This window comes from Antechinus flavipes, chromosome 5 (assembly GCF_016432865.1).
Source record: "Antechinus flavipes isolate AdamAnt ecotype Samford, QLD, Australia chromosome 5, AdamAnt_v2, whole genome shotgun sequence".
Lineage (NCBI taxonomy): Eukaryota > Metazoa > Chordata > Mammalia > Dasyuromorphia > Dasyuridae > Antechinus > Antechinus flavipes.
In genome coordinates, this window is record NC_067402.1 from 105,587,752 (window position 1) to 105,607,831 (window position 20,080).

The following is a 20,080-nucleotide window of genomic DNA, read 5'->3' on the forward strand; positions in this document are numbered from 1 at the left end:
AAAAAAAAAGAGAAAGCAAGTAGATTTTAAAACAATTAAACCAGATGGGTTCTGTGAAAATACATTTCAAGAGGCTGAGGAAACTTGTAGGCTAGTTGCTATGGAAAAACCAAAAATTCAAGAGAATTAAATAGTCTTCATACCAGTAGTTCTGAAGACACAGAATCACACCCAGTACTTCTTGTCCTCCTGGAATAAAACCACTGGTTCTACTTGTTTCTGGACGTTAATTTCTTCATCTGTAAAATGAGGGGATAGGATTAAATGGCCTTCTAAGGTCCCTTCTTGCTCTAAATCTCTGAGCCTTTGAACTTAAGGTGAGTCTCTTTGGCCATTGAAAAGGAAACCATTACAGATGCCAGGCTAGTTGTTTCTATTCTATCAAAAAAAAAAGAAGAAGAAGAAGAAGAAGAAGAAGAAGAAGAAGAAGAAGAAGAAGAAGAAGAAGAAGAAGAAGAAGAAGAAGAAGAAGAAGAAACTTTTCCTCCATTTTGGGGCAAAATTTTCTAGCATGGCTCCAGGGTCCTCTAACTGAGTCGCTTTATCACCACCACTAAAGCCATCTTAGGAAAAAAAAAAAAAAAAAAACATGAAAAATGTTACCTTTTATCATGTTTTTTTTTTTTTTTTTTTTTTACATTTTCCACACAGGAGGTCTCCATACCAGGAGACGACTTTGGTTGGGCGGGAGACTGGAGCCCCACAGAGAATATGGGAGTCTCCCACCTGTACTGGGAGGGTTGGCAGGTATAACATGTGTTGTCACGTGAGTCCATGAAAGCATATGGGGTTTCCATTTCCCTGCCTTTCAGTGGGACAGGGGAAGTCTTTGACTCCAAAGCACTTTACTGGTTTCTGTCTGTGGCTTATCCATGAACAGTGGCTTGGAAATGTCAAAGCATGAGTAGCATGCAATTGAAAAGCATGTGCTGCTTACTGTCCTCCACAGGAATATGCATGGGGGAACATCTGCATAGAGCCCATCTCTAAGGTCAGTGATGTCTTTCTTTTCTACAGAATTCATTAAAGGCTTCAAATCGGAAGAAGAAGAGGACAAGTTTTAAAAGGAAAGCCAGCAAAAGAGGAGCTGAAGTAAGTGGGGAATAGGAAATGCTGGACAGGACAAATAATGACCAGCTCAGTCATCAGTCCCAGGGGAGAGCCTATTGGAGGATTCAGGCTAAGGAGACAATCCACTTATGTCATCTCTCCAACAGCTGTAAATCCAGCATGCCCTTTTGTTGGTGAGCTTGTTTAACCAGAAAGGAGGGTGGGGAGAAAAAAAGAGAGAGATGGAGAAAGAAACACACAGAAAGAGAAACAGAGAAAGACAGACAGAGAAAGAGAGACAGAGAGAGAAACAGAAAGACAGAATCAGAGTGAGTGAGAGAGACAGACAGACACAGAGACAGACAGAGAGACAGAGACAGAGAGAAACAGAGCAGAGTCAGAGTAAGCAAGTAAGAGACAGAGAGAGACAGAGAGATTGAGAAAGAGAGAGATAGAGAAATGAAAGAGACAGAGACAGAGAAAGAGAGAGAGAAACAGAGATAAAGACAGATGTGAAGGCACAGAGAGAGACAATGTTTAAATTAAGACTTAACTTTTTAAAAATTGTATAGCCTTAATTACTGGTGCTTTCTTATTTCAGCCAGAAAATAAAGGCCGGCCATTTGTGATAAAACCCATTTCCTCTCCACTCATGAAACCACTGCTCATATTTGTGAATCCCAAGAGTGGAGGCAACCAGGTGAGATCATCTTCCTGAATCTAGTTCAGAAGTGTCAGTGAGTTTCCAATAACAAAACTTGCTCCTTCAGTCAAAATAACATCTTGAGCCCATAGAGTATCAGGGAAGAATCCACAACCTAATAATTAGGTTATTATTCTAGAGAGTAATAGAATCACAGAGATCTTTGCTAGTTAAAACAAACTAACTCCAACAATACAGAGGAAAAAGTCATTCTCTAGAGCAGTATGTTTATGACATGTTTTTATCGGCCAATAAAAATTTTACTACCTAAAATCCAACTTCCTCAAGACAAATTAAAAAAATAAACAAACAATAACAATAATAACAAAAAACCCAGGAGCTCTTCCTCATCTTTCACATGAGCTCTCCTCTTAGATCCTGGCCCCTTCTTTGCAGCTCCTGGCCCCTTGTTCCTGAAATGCCCAATCTTTGTGCTGAGGCTGTGAAAAGTAGTGGAATGGTCCACAGTGAAAAATATAGATATTTTATTGAGTCTTAAATATTTTTGGATTGTGAAACAACTTTAGAATATTCTCTTGCTTGCCAATGTACCTTACAATTAAATTAATTTCAATTCAACAAAAATTCATTAGAGCCTACTATGTGCATGATACTGGGAATACAAAGATGGGATCTAGAACTTTTTCTGAGGACAGCTTGATGGTTCAGTAAATAGAGAGCACCAGACTTGGAGTCAAAAAGCTCATCTTCCTGAATTCAGATCTAGTCTCAAAATGGCTTAAATGTATAATACAAAATGGTAGATAGAGAGCTGTTCTTGGAGTCAATTAGACCTGATTTTTTAAATCTTTCCTTTAATCATACTGACCTTTGAACAAGTTACCTAGCTTCTCAATGCCTTAAGCAGCTTCAAGATTGACTTTTAGAAATGATACCCATTTGCATTGCTAAGAAGATGTTATCTCATTAGAAGTACCTTACACCAATGAAATCAAAGGTCTGGCACCATCCCCAGTAAAATATAATTGCAAGATACTGTTATTGTGATGTAATGGTGAATTACTGAGGTGTACTATTGCATAGTAGAAAGAACATTCTACTTAACAGAAAATGTAGGTATAAATCTAATTCTTATAAGTCCTATGTCATTGTGTATGTCACCTCTTTGAAGTTTAGGATTTTTAGCTAGTACAGCTCTATGAATTTCACATGATTTTTGTAGTAATGTGTAAAACAGGTATTATTCCCATTCCAAGATGAGGAAATAGAGTCAACCAAGAGCTGTAACTTAATCAAGATGTCATGGTCATTAAGTAATAGAGCCTAGACCAGAACCCAGGCATCCAGTCTCCTTGTCTGAGTTCAAGACCCAAATTCTCCTTCCACTATCTCATTCATATATATATATATATATATATATATATATATATGAAAAGCCTTGAGGAGATTTTTTTTCCTTCCTTGAATGACATTTCCATGTAATTGAGAGGTGTCAAAATATTCTTTTTTCCTCTTAACTTAGGTGAACATTTTTCAGTCCAAGTATTTGAAAGGATTTTCCTGGCTCAACTTGGAATTTTAAGAGACTTGAGTCTCCAGATTGAAGCAGGAAAATGGCCCAAAAAGGCAAAACCAGGCAAACTTGCTTTAATACCCCAAGAATAAACAAATGATAATGCATGTCTTAATTGCTTACCGTGTGCCAGGTACTGTGCTATGTATGCCCTAGGGATACAAAAACCAGAAGGCAAGTTTTTTAGTGTAGTAAGCTAAGAATGAATAAATGGTAAAGCATTTACAACAAATACAAGAAAACGACAATTATTGTAGCTTATATTTTAATGGAGAAAAATAGCATGCAAGAGGAAGCTGGAATTTGGATAGCCATAAAGCAAGAGATAGCATGGTTTGAAAATGACAAGGAGTTGATGAAGAATCCTGATTCTGGACGAAATGAAGCGAAAGCTTTTTTTCAGAGCCCAGGGTCAGAGCCAAAGGTTCCAGTGGGAAGAGGGGAAGAGATAGAAGATAAATTTATATTGAAGGTAGCATAAGGTTAATGTTGCTAATGGTAATAATGAATAACTACCAGACTAGTCTTTTGTCAGTCCATTCAATCTTTAATTTTCCTTCTTTTAAAATAATTTCTCAGAATAAAAATGGCAATCTCATCTATGTTGGCAAATTCTGTTTTTCATATTTGAACAATGATTATCATCTTGATACACCATGAGCATGTAATTGGGATATTTTCCCCAGAAATGAGGATAAAAATGGATTATTATCTCAGATTTTTTTTCTGATCTATCTTGTAAAACTGATTGGAGATATGCATGTAGTTGTTGATCTTGGGATAGAGTAAAGGTAACTGGAATTTAATTCATGACCATGAGTTCTTGAGGCCCATTGTTTTCTTCCAGTTCTTGCCTGATTATCCATCATCCTGCTTTGATCTGTCAGAGCCAATCAGCTTGGTATAATACATATATTATATCATAACATTAATCAATAAGTACACATTAAATGCCCTGCATTATAGGAAATTTAGTAGAATTTCTCCCCTTTCCTTTCTCATTTAATTCAGCAAACATTTATTAAGCACTTGTAAACTCTATGAACTTTGAAGCTATGACTGTGATCTAAATTTAAAAACAATTTTTTAAGTTTACTCATTAAACACTATACAGGCACGCACCTCCAGCACTTTTTATAGCCTAGCCTGTGATGTAACTGACAAAACACTTTTCAAAAGGAATGTGCCCCTTTGCACAGCAAATAAGTCATTAAAACATTTCAGCAGAACACACACATACACAGACAATAAGTTTTTTTTTTTTTTAGCAGAAATATAAATTTATGTTCCCACATGACTTCTTTAGTAAAGATGTGGGAGTTAATGCCATGAGATTCTCAGGGTGAGAATAGCAAGCGGTACAAAAGGAAAGGACTGAACCTTGGGTAATATCCTTACTTAGAAGCAAAAAAAGCAAGGAGAAAGAAGCAAAGGGGACAGAGAAGAAACAATTGGAGAAACAAGAAGAGAGTCAGAATAATGTAATGTTAGGGACAGCTTGTTTCAAGAAAAATGGGATAATTTAATTAATGATTAATTAGTCAACAAATTGTGTCTCTGGACCCTTCTTTGAAAAGCCAGGACTTAGCATTATTAGAATCAGATATTTGTTTAAAAATTTGACTCAGAAAGGAAGGGTAAAAACACATTTCCATCTCTAAACTTCTGGGATTGTAAGGAAGGCAGTTAAAAGGGACAATGGAGTCAAATGAAACTCTTTTCAAGTTATAGGAGACTTGTGAATTTTCATTATCATTATTACTATTGCTGACATTCACTTTATAAGATGGGAGACTTTCCAGAGCATTTTCCTCATAAGCATTCTTTAGAATTTGTGATAGAAGTCTTATTGCCACTTCATAGAAATCTTTACATCTGTTTCACAGATGAGACAGCTGAAGTTCAGAGAAATTAAATCATTATCCAGGTTCATAAAGCTAATAAGACCAAAAGCAGGTATTTCAACCCTTCACTCCAACATTTCACTCCATTTTTTTTTTTCCTTTTCATTTTTGATGCTCCTAAAACACTTTTGGTTAAACTAAAAACATATATTTGAAAAGAATCATCTAGTCCAGCTTATTTCATTGTGAACAACCCAAGGATTAGGAATATTAAGTGATTTGGCCATTGACATATAGAGAGCTGGCTCTAGAGCCAAGACTAAAATGTAGATTTCACAATTCTTGTGTTGTGTCCAACTGTGTCATGCTGCCATCATTTCATTTCTAGCTGCTTTCATGAGCTTATTCATCATTTCCCCATGTAATGTGAAAATAACTGGAATATATTCTTGTGTAAAATGAGTGGTTGGACTGGAGGGTCTCAACTCCCACTCTAACATTTTGTGATTCTGTATAATCTGGTACTTCTTGAGAAAATTGGTATTTTGTCTTAACTGGTTCTAGGCTGCCATCTGGTGGTGAATAAGTGATTAGTTAATAATCACTAATTTACTATGAACCCAAAATAATTCTTTTATGCCTTTCTACATTTTGACTCAATTTACTGGAATGCATGGTAAAGAAAAATAGGTAGGTGCTGTCCATATGTTTTGTTTCTTAAACATCCCAAGTGCTTTGTGCACCTATTATAGGAAAACACTATTTTGCTGTCCAAAGGAATCCTGAAGATCATTTAATTTAACCCTTTTATTTTGTAAATGAGCAAGCTGAGGCTCAGAAAAGGAAGAGATCTAGCATTAGAAGGTATCTCACCTTCAGCAGGTCCTATTTGTAGAATTATATTTGATCTTAATGGGGAGATAGGGTGTTTATATAGATCTAATCAGATTTACAAAGTACTTTTTGTTCTTATTTTCATTTTACTGCTGAGAGATGAAAGGATTTGCCCAGTATCTCCTGGCTAACTACTATCAAAGTCAAAACTTGCATACAAGTCTTCCCTAAGTTATTGTTCAATTGTGTCTGCTTCTTCATAGTTTTATTTTTTTGGTTTGTTTTTGGCAAAGATACAGGAGTGATATCCAGCTCATTTTACAGATGAGGAAACTGAGGCAAACAGGGTTAAGTGACTTGTCCAGGATCACATAACTACTGTTTGAGGCCAGATTTACACTTAGGAAGATGTCTTCCTTATTTCAGGCCTGATACTTTATCCATTGCACCATATAAGCTACCTCTCTAACCTTAAGAGCAGTGCTCTATCCTTTATGTCATGTTACCAGTGAAAATATTATGTCCATTTTATAGATGAGGAACCTGGGGATTAAAGGATATTGGTAAGGATAAGAATTTTGCTCAGTGGCAAAAGTTGTCATTTTTTCTGTCTACACAAAATCAGTAGAATATTAAATATTAAAGAATAATAACAATGATCCCTCACAATATTGAAGCTGTGAGGTTTGCAAAGTACTTTATATGCATTATTTCATTTCAATTTCACAACAACCATCTGAACTAGATGAGGAAGGGAATAAGAATTTTAACAGCACCTTCTATATGCCAGATATCTATGTGCCAAGAAGACTCTAATAAAAAAAAGTAAGATAGCATGCTTCAACCTATATTCAATCAGTTCTTTTTTTGGAGGCAGATAATAACACCTCATCATAAAATCCTTTGGGTTTGTCTAGGATTATTGTATTGCTGAGACTAGCTAAGTCATTCATAATTCTTCATCATACAGTATTGCTGTTATTGTGCACAATATTCTCCTTCTTCTGTTCATTTCACTGTGCATCAGTTCATATAAGTCTTTCCAGGTTTTTCTGAATTTATCCTGCTTGTCATTTCTTACAGTACGAGAATATTTTGCTGAGTTCACATTTGAACTCAAATTTTTCTGACTCCAGGCCCATCACTGTGTCATTATCTGCCTTGGATTCTATTATTATTATTCTGATTATTATGCTTTCTATTTCTACTGTTATCCCTATTTCACAGATAAGGAAACTGGGGCTCAGCTAATGACTTAAGGTTTGATGGCTAGTAAATATTGAAGCTAGAATTAGAAGCCTGGTCTCTTCGCTCCACATGTTATTTCTGCTGCTCCATACAGCCTCTCTTCACTATGATACCACAAACAAAATCAGCTCACACCTAATATATGGCTGCTGTTAACAATCACCTGGATAATTCCATTATTATCATTTTCTCTTTTTCTATTGTTGGCTCTCGGACTAGCATTTTCTAGACTATGCTTTCTCCTTTCTCTAGTCTTTGAACAGTTGGTATGACCGCTTGATTATTCCCCTTAAATCTTTATGGTAAGTGCATTTGACCCTTGAGTCATTTGAGAATCATGCAGTGGTTATTGCATTTGTTGGATGGTTTTCTTTCCACTTCCTTTATGCAGTCTCTCAAAAAAGCTAACTTAATGCTTCTTCTTTCCTCTGGCCTTGTACATAATTGGAAATTTCCAGAGCAAATGCATTGACTTGCTTCTCTATATAATTATAATTTAAATTCTTGGCTGCCCCCAAACTCCTTGACTTAATATTCTAAATACAATTTGAAAGAGAAAGCTTTTGTAATAACTATGTAACTTTGAATGCACCATAGATTTTGTCCTTGAATTTGAGCTTATGCTGGGGAGTGAGAGAACTGTATTTGATGATATGCTGTCTAGTTTAGTCTAGAAACCCATTTGTATCATTCTGGTTTTATAATCAGCTCTTTAGCTAGGTAGAATATGAAGACATATACTTTTTAAATGGAACATCCAAATGACTTCAAAAAATGTAAGATATCTAAAACTTACCATCCCACATCATTATAAGTTTCTAATAAGTATCTATTATAGCATCATCCTGCATAAGTATTTTCATGTACTCTCAATATTCCTTCTCTGTTTATTGTAAGGTCATCATCTCTTGGTGCCAATTTAAATTTCAAGTATGATTTTGTTTTCAGACTTGTTTACTCAGAATTCTCAACAACCATCTTGCTTCCTTTCATATAAGAATAAAATCTTTCAGGTAGTTTGTCTTTTCAGGTAATTTTGGTTCCTGATGCCAAATAGGTTTACTAACTTGGTAATTCTAACTTTCCCTGATTTGATAAAGTTTGGTATTCTGAAATGTAGTATTATGAAAATGTCCCTTGTAGAGCCAAGGGAAAACAGCAGGGTCACATGATTAGGTAGGGGACCCTAGTCACAGCCCAAATATCAGCATATAAAGGGAGGCTATATAGAGTTCCTGGTCCAGACTTTAGTTTTACATTCTTCAAGTCAAGTTTGGGAGGTAGGATAGACTGCTAAAACCATTCATCACAGCCCTGGTCAATGGCTGATGTGTCTAATGAGAAAGTTGACATGGTCAGGAAGCAGAGAACCAGAAGATGAAATATGACAAAACCAGGAACAGGCAGAGATAAAGTGCAGCAGCAGACTTCATGGAGGGAAAATACTCATGATATGAAGGGAGTCAGTCAGGCAGGATAGACACAGAACTGGTCTGCTGGGTTTCTGGGTATGTATGTATGTGTATGTGTATATATATATATATATATATATATATATATATATATGTAGGTGAACATATATTTATATATTTATTAAAGATATATCAAAAATTATTCTTAAGTGGAAGGATGCAAAATAGTTGTTGAAAATCCTGGGTAAACTGGCCTGGAAACAAAATCAGACTTGAGATTTAAATTGGTACCAAGAGATTAACTTCCAATATTGGGACACTAAACACACATACATATTTATATATACACACACAAACACAAATATAACTATAAATACACACACACACACATATACACATCCACAATTTAAAATTATCTCACTTTAAACATTTTCTCAATTCTCAAGTCAATGTTTCTCTTTTATCTTATTCTTATAATTTTCCCCTCAAGGCTCTTCTTGTTCTGATTTTCTGTGTCTTTGTGTATTTCTCTGTCTCTTGCCATCTGTATGGCTGTCTCTGTCTGTCTGTCAGTCTATCTTTCTCTCTCTCTTCCCTAGATCTTGACCACATGTTAACTTAATAGCCCTTCTAACTGGCAGTTCTCTACAGCTGATAGATTTGACCTCTTGATTAAGAGCTCTCTCTCTAGGGCTGGAGCTCCTAGCATGGCCTGTTTGGATTTCCTTGCTCCTGAGCACTGATACATGTAATAGTCATAACAATCATTACTGACATTTCTATGGTGCTTTTTGCCTCCTTTGAGCCTCATAAAAGTCTTTGAGCTGGGTTCAATGAGAGAGGAAACCATGACCTACAGGTTAAGTGCCTTACTCATAGTCACATATCTAGTGTTGGGGTGAAGTTTGAATCTAACTACCGAGTCAATATTCATGATGTCTCATATGGCACTATCTAATTGAGAACATTTCCACCTCTTTTTTGTTTTCTTTTTCTTTCTCATGGTTTTCCTCATTTGTTCTAATTCTTCTTTTACAACTTGACTAATGTGGAAATGTTTAATATGATTGAACATATATAAACTATATCAGATTGAATGTTGTCTTAAGGAGAGGGGAGAGGAGAGAGGAAGAAAATATAGAATCAAAATTTTATAAAAGTAAATGTTGAAAACTTAAAAAGGAGGTACATGGGTTTGTTTGTTTGTTTGTTTTGGTTTGTTTTGTTTTTTGAGAAGTGGTTGTTAAACATCTACCAGCACAGTCATTACTTGAGTCTTTCCCCCATATTTAAATTTTTCTGTTTGGCAGTCTACATTTGGAGTTTTGAGTGTTACCTTATGTACTCAGAGACTAGCTGGAGACAAAATAGATAGATTCCCTTTGGTTAAAAGGATAAGACCGTAGTTTTCCCCCACTGATTGTCTAAATCAGTTTGCAGACACATGAAATAATAAAGAAGGAGCAAACATTCCATAACTTTGTAGTATGTTTTCTTTTCCTTTATTTTTTTCCATCTCTTGTGCTAATTTTTCTGTCCTAATGCAGTAATTTCTAATTTTTGTCCTTTTTTTCTGCTTTTGTATTGTTTCTTTCCTTGGTATCTAGTTAAATTTGAATTGTTTAATGTTGAATAATTTCTGTCAGTCTACTTACATCTTTCCTTCCTTCCTGGTTCTCCCATAGTTTCTCTTGTTATTGGCCCTAAGCAGTGAAGCAAAATTGTTTTTGTCTTTCCTTTCTCATTCAACATTCCTTCAGTGGAATTGGGGCTACTAAGGGCTGTTGATTGGTTTTTCAAAGTTTACTCCACCATTTAATATAGAGGCTCGCTATGTTCACCATCTTGGGTACTATACCCTTCCATGCTGAAATCAGGTTTATTTTCATTGTCCTGATCATGATGGTGTTTATATTGGGAAAATTCTCTTTACAGTGTAGGCCAACCTATATCTTGTTCCTGTATGCTATTCTGTCCAGTTTCATCTGGTTCATATATGGGATTGAAATGAAATCAAATAGGTGAATACTGTATAACATTTAATAAAAGAAATTTACTTAACAATAGCATGGAAAGGATATCTACCAAAGACCCATTGTTGAGTATGTGTTGGATTGAGTCATTTTCCTTGATAGCATATCTGAACAGAAGGGTATGTGGACTTGAAGGTTACTGGTATGCTTCCAATAAGCCTTTGGAATCCTACTTAGGAAGATATTAAGCTTTTATGAATTAGACAATCAGAAATTTGAGTTAGTAGTTAGAACTTTAGTCTACTAGACCAATTAAGTCTCAAAAATGTTTTCATTGACATTTATTTTTAGGGAAAAAAAAAACTACCTTTTATGGCAGGCCCTTTAAGTTTTCTTCATAGTAATAGATGTTGCTCTTATCACTTGATACAATTTTGTGAATCTTTATATTGCGTATTTCCTTTGGATTACAACCAAAAGTTCTGTGAATTTATTTATACACACATATGTGTACAACATATTTGTATATAATATGGTGTCTATATATTTATATGTGTGTATGTTTATATGAAGATGTGTTTTGATCTGTTTCATGTAATCAGCATTTATATCAGTGAGATCACAGATCTCATCATATACGTTATATCTATATAAGTTTTATGGAGATGTATATGTATGTGAATATGTGGTTCATACAGATATAAACCCATATATTCACTTAATAGATCCTTGATCTCAGTAATGTAAAAATTGCTTGCAATGAAATAGATCACAAGATATCTCTGTCTGTTCATCTTATGAATCTTTTCTCCATCTTCTATCATAAATTTGCTGTGATATAAATACACCCAACATGCTACAAGCCTTTTTTGCTTTTGCTTGGCTTTGTGATGGTACCATTGGAGCACAGGGGGTTACTCTCTAGTTATCCTTTATTCTTGCCAAATGATCAGCTCATTTTTTGTATATACATACAAAGTATACATTTCTTTGCTACTACTTTGTGTTTTTCTTTTGTAATTTCCTATTTCGTGATCTATTGTAGCCTACTAATACACATCCTATATTTTTATATTACCTTGGATGATGATTCTTAAAATAAACACACGTATTTATGTATATATAGTCAGCCACTCTTGAAGAACTAAATTATATGTGTGTGGGGGAGAATTTCAATCCTGTCAGTAGAGGGAGTCTGAGCACTATTAAATCATAGTTTTCTTCAAGCGTTGAAGTGTACTTAGAATTCACTATCCCAATCATTGTCTAAGTCCAATTTCTGGACCACATTTAGTCAAGTTTCACAAAAGTGTCCACTTCTGTTTCTCTCTTTTGGTCCTAAATACAACTTGAAGCTTCCATAACAGTGGGAAATAGAAAACATGGGTCCCTCTAGTCTCCTTATGGACTTAAAATTAGTTATCCATTGCTTCCATGCTGAAATAGTAGAAGGTATCAGGTTTATTTTCATTGTCCTGATCATGATGATGTTTATATTGGGAAAATTCTCTTTATAGTGTAGGCCAACCGATATCTTGTTCCCATATGCTAGTCTGCCCAGTTTCATCTGGTGGTTCATATGTGGGATTGAAATGAAATCAAATATGTGACCACTGTATCACATTTAATAAAAGTACTGACCTTTATCTGTCAAATTGAGGGAGTTGGACTTGTAGTTGCTAAGGTCCTCTTTCATCCCTACTGGTTTCCATGTTTACATTTACTAGTTTCAGTTCAGTCATTTTTCAGTTGTGGCTAACTCTTCATTGAAGAGTTTTTTGGGTTGTCTCTCCTCTCCCCCCTCCCCCCCCAGCAGAAATACTAGAATGGTTTGCAATTTCCTTCTTCACTTCATTTTACAGATGAGGAAACTGAGTTTGAGTTAATTTCTCAGGGTCATCCAGCTACTAAGAGTCTGAGACCAGATTTGAATTCAGGAAGATGAGCCTTCGTGACTGTAAGCCAAACATCCTATTTGCAGTGCCATTTAAATTCCTGTTACTGGCTATATTTTTCTAATATGATCCTTAATACTTTGCCATTGCTGGTTCACCCCAGTAGGAAAGAGAGGGAAGAAATATTTCATATATTTTTTCTGCCATTTCCCTGCATTTACAGGATATTTTTTGGAACAAACCTGTACCTACCCTACAAGATACTTCCTGGTTTGTTGGACCTTGAGCACAGGATCTTACATTCACCAACCCCATCTTTTCTGGAGTTTTCAGTTTTACAACATAGATGCTTAGAGCTGGAAGACTTTATATATCCTCTCTTCCAAAGCCCTGTTTTGCAAATGAAGAAGTTGAGGCTCAGTGACATGCTCCAAGTGGTATAATTAGGAAGTATCAAAAATAATATTCAGACTCAAGCCATGCGAATGCAAATCCATTGCTGTTTTACCATACCATATTGCCTTTCAATTGTTTTTTTTTTAGCTTTCCAAAACTTTAGTTCTTAAGCCAATGTCTTTTGCTGGATTTTGCAAAAACAAAAAACAAAAACCAAAAACCAAAAAACAGTAAGTATCTTATTACACATTAGCAAGTTAGTCTTCCTTTTTCCCCCTTTGCTCCCATCTAGACATACAACATCTCTATTCACTAAGTCCTTGATTCCATTTATACATACAGATATGCATCCATATACTGCCTTTTTGTCTTTCAACTCCTAATCTTGGGCATTTTAACTTGCTGCCCCATATTCCCAGAATGTTCCCTCTCTTCTCTGCCTTCCACTTTTTCTGGCTTCCTTCAAATCTCACCTAAAGTCCTACTTTCTAAAAGTAACCTTTTCTAATTTCCCTTACAGCAGTGTATGTTGCTCTGGGTCTGGAGTCAGGAAGACTCGAATTACAGTCTGGTCTTACACAATTACTAGCTCAGTGATACTGGACAAATCATTTTACCTTCGTTTGCCTCAGTTTCTTCCATTGTGAAATGAAGATAACAACAATAACAAAATAAATGCTTATTGATGCTAATTTTTCTTTATCATAGTTACTGCCACTTGATCAAACACTGGATGGGAGAAGTGCAGAAACCCATGATGTAGTGATGCCCCCCAAAATATTTGTAAACCATTCATCATTGTGCTCTGTTGGCAATGGAGTTGTCTGAGTAACATCATTCCTATTTACTTTTTACAGCTTCTTCTTAATAATTTCCATATGTCTCATTTAGTATCACATCTACAATTCTTCCCACTCTCTTCAATATCATCCAGGCTTGCAGGGGAAATTATACTTAGTTGGGCACTCTCTAGTGTTTGGGTACATATAGCTGGAGGACAGGTATTCAACACCTGATTACTTGATCCCTTAAGGTCCCTTTCAGCTCTCACCCTTTGATCACAGAAAGATAATATTATATCACGGATGCTGTTTTTGTGTGTTTTATAGAGTTTGTGGTTCTTGGACATTTCACAATGAATAGTAACTGTAGAAATGGCTGAGGCATTCAATTAAGTGCTTTCAGGGAGAAAAAAGTGAATTCTCTTTCAGAGATTAATCATTTGCATGTGATAAAGTATTAAAATTGAGCACCTTGAAGATGAGGGAACCATTAACAGAAATCACTTAGATGTGAGAACTCTATCTTCCACTAGTTTAACACAATCCTATGGTTTCATTCAGGTATTGATTGTTTTGTTAATGAATATATTAATTTGGAAAGATTTAGTCACATTGTAGAAAAAATAAGTAATTAGATCATGACTGAAATAGAAATAACTGGTCATGCAAAACTGAGCCAATTCATTTGGTGATCTAAAACTTCAGGATGGGTCATTACCCTCACTAAAATCAATGTACCCTTGTGGATACAGGGCTGGAATTGAAGTCAGGCATCTTTGGGCTGAAATTCTGGCTCAAAACATGTGCCATGTGAGGTTTGGAAGACCTTTAACCTCTCTAGGTTTCTCCCCTCCTCTTTTGTCTTTGACTTGATTCAGACCTGTGATTTCTTCTATGTAAAGGGTGTAGAAAGTTGGGCTTGTTGGATATATAAAGCCCACAAAATCATTTGCTAAGGCAACTACAGGCTGATGAGCTGAAAGCTAGGTATAACAGCCTCCCACTGCTTGAATTTTATAAGTTGACTATTTTACATGGCCTGTGAAAAATGTTATAAGTATCCAAATGGTCCTTGGTAGAAAAAAAAAAAAAAATTCCCCACCTCTGATACAGAGAATTCATGCTATAAGAAATTCTCTCCATTCATGCAGATTGTTGATTTCTATATCATACAATTGACTAGGGATTCTGAAGTTTTGTTAGTATATTTCAATAAAAAGACTTGGTCCCAGGAAAATCTGGGTGCAAGTCTTTCTCTTGAAATATATGGTTAATCTTCGCTCGTCTATAAAGTAGGAATAAGCAAGATAATACCTACTATGAAAATTGTTGTCAGGGTCAAATGAGGTAATATTTTATAAAATGCTTTGTAAACCTTGAAGCACTATATAAATGGGAAATATTAACATTATTACTTACTAGAGAATTTTTGCATTTATGAGCATAATTCTTCAATGGTTTCCCATTTTTTTCTCTCAGCTTGTTTTTTATAAGGTGATCTTAGAAACATGTAGAACCAGAATGTTAATGACTCATACTGCATGTATTGCCAGAAAAACTGTAATTTTGAGGTTCATTGTACCATGACAAAAGGTGGAAAGGAGTAATTTACATCAACAATTGATGCTGCTCCCAGATTGCAAAATTGGACTGCCTCTATAGCAGATGGGCATGTATATAAATCAGTTGTTAAAATGACTGCAGTGCTATCCCATGAAAACTCAACAAGGCAGATCCTGAGGGCCAGACAATGTACACAAATGACCCAATAGTAAATATGCAAACGAAGCAGTGATGGCCTAATAGCAATACTTCCCCTCCTCCAATCATCAGCTTATCCATGATTGTTTAGATAAGACTGTCTAGACAGACCTGAAGCAAAACATATTGTTTGATGAGGTAGGACAGCTAGTTGAATGCCATCCAGGGTAGTGGTGATGGCAGCCAAACATTGTTATAAGTACACAGCAGAGGGAACCTTTCTTGTTACAAAGTATGGAAACAATAGAAATATTTTGCCTTCTGCAAAATAAACACATACAATATAGAAAGTTTTACATACACACACATACACATATATATTTATATATAATTGTTTTGACTCTGTTCCTTCTCAAAGAGAATAGGATGACATGATACGCAAATGAATTGGATTTAAGTGAGGGAGGGCTATGCAAAGTCTCCTGCCTCACTTTCCCCTCTTGAGCCACCTGAGTTCAATAGCCAGATATTGATCAGGATGACTGGAATCAATGGGAGTATCTTGGTCTTTTAAAACTAAGGTCAGTTTGACAAAAGCAACACCCATTCAGTGATTACAGATAGGTTGAAATAAGATAGAGAATAGCTTTTTTTACCTAGTCAAAAAAAAAAAAAAAATCAACATGGGAGAGGGACTGCAAGATTTCTGTTTAAAACAGAAACAATTATTGTTTACATTCACTCTGAGGCAACCAGGGGCCAAATAAAGACAAAATGGGTCTTGGCCTGGGACCTGTTGTTGGTGATTCAGTGAGAGCCAAGTTCCTGGCCTGGGTCCTAAGAAAGAAACATAGCCTGTGAACTCCAAGCTATCTTATGAGTTTTCAGAAAACAAAATTTACATTTCTTTGGTTATAGTACCTACAGGAAAGGAAAAGGAAAGAAGTAAAAGAAACTAGAAATAGAATCACAGAATAACATAATTTTTTTTCCCCAGAAAATAGCAAGATAGGCCCATAATGATACTGAAGGCATTCTATCCACACTAGGTCAAATATTGGTTCTTTACTATGTTGATCAAAGATTCAGAGGTAGAAAGAACCTTATAGGTTATCTAGTTTAACTCCTTCATTCTGTGGATAGGGAAATTGAGTCCCAAAGCATTGATTCAGGATCCCACAGGTATGTCTTAGTAGAGATAGGATATGAAATAGTCCTCTGATCTAATGCAGTAAAATTTGATAATATGGATAGTATCCACTTTTCACCTTTTCACATTTCATTGCTGTTTTCATTATCATTGCCTGATAAAGATCTATATCTTGCTTCTTAAGCAAATCTTAAATATTTAAAATATTTTGATGCTTTTTTTTGTACAAGGAATATTTCCCCATGTCACTCTCACTCCCCATGCTTGCCATAAAAACCTTTCTTATAGCAACAACAACAAAAAAAAAAAACCCAAATTTAAGCAAAATAAATTTACATGACAACATTCTCATTGGTATTCTGCTACCTCTCTAGCAAGATGAGAGACATGTCAATAGTCATTTATCGAGTGACTACTGTCTGCCAGTTCCTAGATGGGGGTGCAAGTGGGGGCAAAGATAGACAAAAAGTAGTTTCTGCTTTCAACTGTATCTATGCTGAAAAGCAGATGATCATAGAAGGGTATCCAGAATAGGGGCATGAGTCCCATAGCTGGGAGGCAAATGATGAGGTAAGTGCTCTAAACACCATCCTTAAATTATGTAGGAGGGGCTTACTGATGTCTACCTTTTCTCATCTCTACTTAGAAGAAGGGAAAGATCTTTAAGGCAGGGATAACTGAGAATGAGTTTCAGAGTAGATGCCATCTAATAAAATGCGAGTTCCTAGAGATCAAGAAGTCCAGGAGATCAGTCACATGGGAAACTATGTGTCTTTCCTTGTTAGCACTCTAGTACCAAGATTAGCCATTGTTAAATTTAATTTCTCTGCTTATATCTTTACATGTAATATTTTTTAACAATTCACATACAGATAAAGGCAGTTTATGTAGTCAGTATAGACTGTCTTTTTATAGAAACATGATCTTTCAAGGTTCATTTCAGAGCTATAATTTTACTTATATACACATTTATTTATGAATATGAATATTTAATATTTACATTATCACACATTTATATATTATTTATATTTAATATTATCAACATTAACTTTTATTTAATAAATTTATTTAATTAATTAAAACATCAGCAAAATGTTTTAATTAGCTAGTTATCTTGAGATTGGTCCTACCTAGGTATAATTTAGAAGATGCCCCAACAAGAAATTCTCTTTGGCTATTAGTACCCATATAATTTGATGTGAGATTGTTTGAAATGAGATTAATCTGAATAATAAAAAGAAAATTGATAATACTAAGGTAACTTTTTCCAGCAGAGATATTCAACTCTTCAGTATTAAATTTTCTAGTTATCTCATCATCTTAGATAAAATATTTTAAATTATGATTTTTGTATGATTTGGATTATTTATGTGGTTTTAAAAATAACTATATTTCCTTTTCTCCTTTTGTTTTCCACTACAGGGGACCAAAATTCTCCAGATGTTCATGTGGTATCTGAATCCACGACAGGTCTTTGATCTTTCTCAGGAAGGGCCGAGAGATGCGTAAGTTCTAAAATACCCACTAGCATACTTATTGGTCAAAACTTTCCCTTATTCTTTTGGGTTGGTGAGAAGGGCCTAGAAAAAATAGATGGGAAGAAAACACACACACACACACACACACACACACTGTTTTGTAACTGAAATGGACAAAAGACTGGACCCCTCATCCCTCGGTCAAGGGGCCTCAGGCTTATAGGCAAGCATTGTTCAGACTAAATTAAGGAAAGTGTTATGTTCAGACTGGACCCCATCCCCTGGTTCATGAGACCCTAGATTTTTCGAGAAACGGTTGAAGTCCCAGACTTTCTGAGAAGTGTGTACCTGACTGAGTCAGGACAACATTGCAAAACATGTCAACAGGTTCTGTTGTGTGCTCACTCCCATCCAGACATTTCCCCATTGTAAACGAGAAAGTGTGTAGGTGCTTTCCAAAATTAGCAACCACAAGGCTGTACCAGGTTGTGGCAAACGCACTAGAAAGTGTACCTCGCTAAAGGTTCAGGGCTGATCTCCATTGGTCTGATTAGTGGAGTCAGTCACTGGCCGGCCAGATATTGAAGGATGCTTTAAATTAAATAATCTGGTCTGAGCTGTCTATCTCGTGTCCGTCCATTTCAGTAACAAGCTTCTATTTTAGATTGGCTTAGGAAATATTGGACCCATAATAGCTTATTGCAAAGCATAAATCATCTTCTGTCAAGAGGTAAGAGTGCCACCTTGTAGTTATCTTAAGATTTGTGGTTCAGTGAATAGAGTGCTGTGTCTAGAGTCAGGAAGACCAGCCTCAGATACTTACTAATTATATGATCTTGGATAAGTCACAACCTCTGTTTGCCTTGGCTTTTTAATAAAATAGGGATAATAATTGTTCCTATCTCAAAGGAGTATGAGGATCAATGAGATAATATTTATAAAGTGCTTAGCACAGTACCTAGTACATAGTAGGTATTATATAAATGCTAGCTAGCTGATGACAGTGATAAATCCTCAGCCTAAAACATACTGGCTGCATGACAATTAACTGTTAACATGTCATTTATACTATCAGTGGTCCAGTCCCTTAAATCTCTAAGAATTAAATTAAGTTGCTAATATGTGTTAAAAGAGTAAATTTCCATTGTGGTGGTTCTCACATCAGTAAAATTGCGGATCTAAACTCTCAAAATCTTGTGGTCACTTTGCTAAACACTATCCCTGTTTCTTAATTATTATTATTTCTCTCATCTGCCAACCTACTCATTCACACACTTTCTTTTTTAACCACCCCTACTTATTTCTCTGATCACTTCCCATCAGGCTTTTCTATTGATTGACTGACACCTTTGAATGTACCTGAATGCTTTTGTATATGTAGTTGTTGGTAACTTTGAGTGGGTGCCTGAGTGTTGTATCCTTGGTATGCATGCATCTTTGTATGTGTTTTGGGTAGGTATCTTTGCATGGATAGCAGAAGGAGTTGTAATTAATTATGTGAGTGTGAATGTAGATATCTGATGATATATCTGGATGAGGAGAATACTTGAATATGTGTGTGGTTTTTTTCTGAGCATGTGCACGCTAATGGATGAGAGGAAATATCTGTGTGCTCTTTAGATGGATGATATGTGGGAAATTCATCGTAACCCTTCTGGAACTACTTCTGAATTTCTTTGGACTGTTCAGGTATAAAAGTGGCTTTCTTTGAGGAAAAATTTTAATTCTGTTTCTTTATGATTTTAGGTTTGGGAAGATAGGGAGTAAAGGTAAAGGAAAAGAGTGACTCCTTTGCCACTATCCAGCTGTTTCTTGTCCTTGTTCCCACCTAATGCTGACATATCTCCATTGATATCAAGTGTATATAGGGTTGGAATGTAGCAAATTAATGTGAATTAAAAAAAAAAAACTATATATGTATAGAGTAGGGAAGCAACATGAGATAGGGACTTCAATAATAATAGTATTTATAGAACACTTTAGATTTGCAAAGCACTGTCTCATTTTTATTTTTATAGCAATCCTGGGAGATGGATGCTATTATCACTTCCATTTTGCAGAGGAAGAAATGGGTGTAGGA

General features: G+C 35.5%; 1 protein-coding gene across 2 annotated transcripts in view; it reads left to right on the forward strand.

The window, feature by feature from the left end:
• Positions 1–20,080, forward strand: part of DGKI (diacylglycerol kinase iota) — a 565,471-nt gene that overhangs the window by 271,985 nt on the left and 273,406 nt on the right. For both annotated transcript variants that reach the window (XM_051961507.1, XM_051961508.1), the window contains exons 9-11: positions 1,018–1,092; positions 1,652–1,750; positions 17,945–18,027. In XM_051961507.1, the coding sequence (XP_051817467.1) occupies positions 1,018–1,092; positions 1,652–1,750; positions 17,945–18,027 (257 nt within the window). The remainder of the gene's footprint in view (positions 1–1,017; positions 1,093–1,651; positions 1,751–17,944; positions 18,028–20,080) is intronic.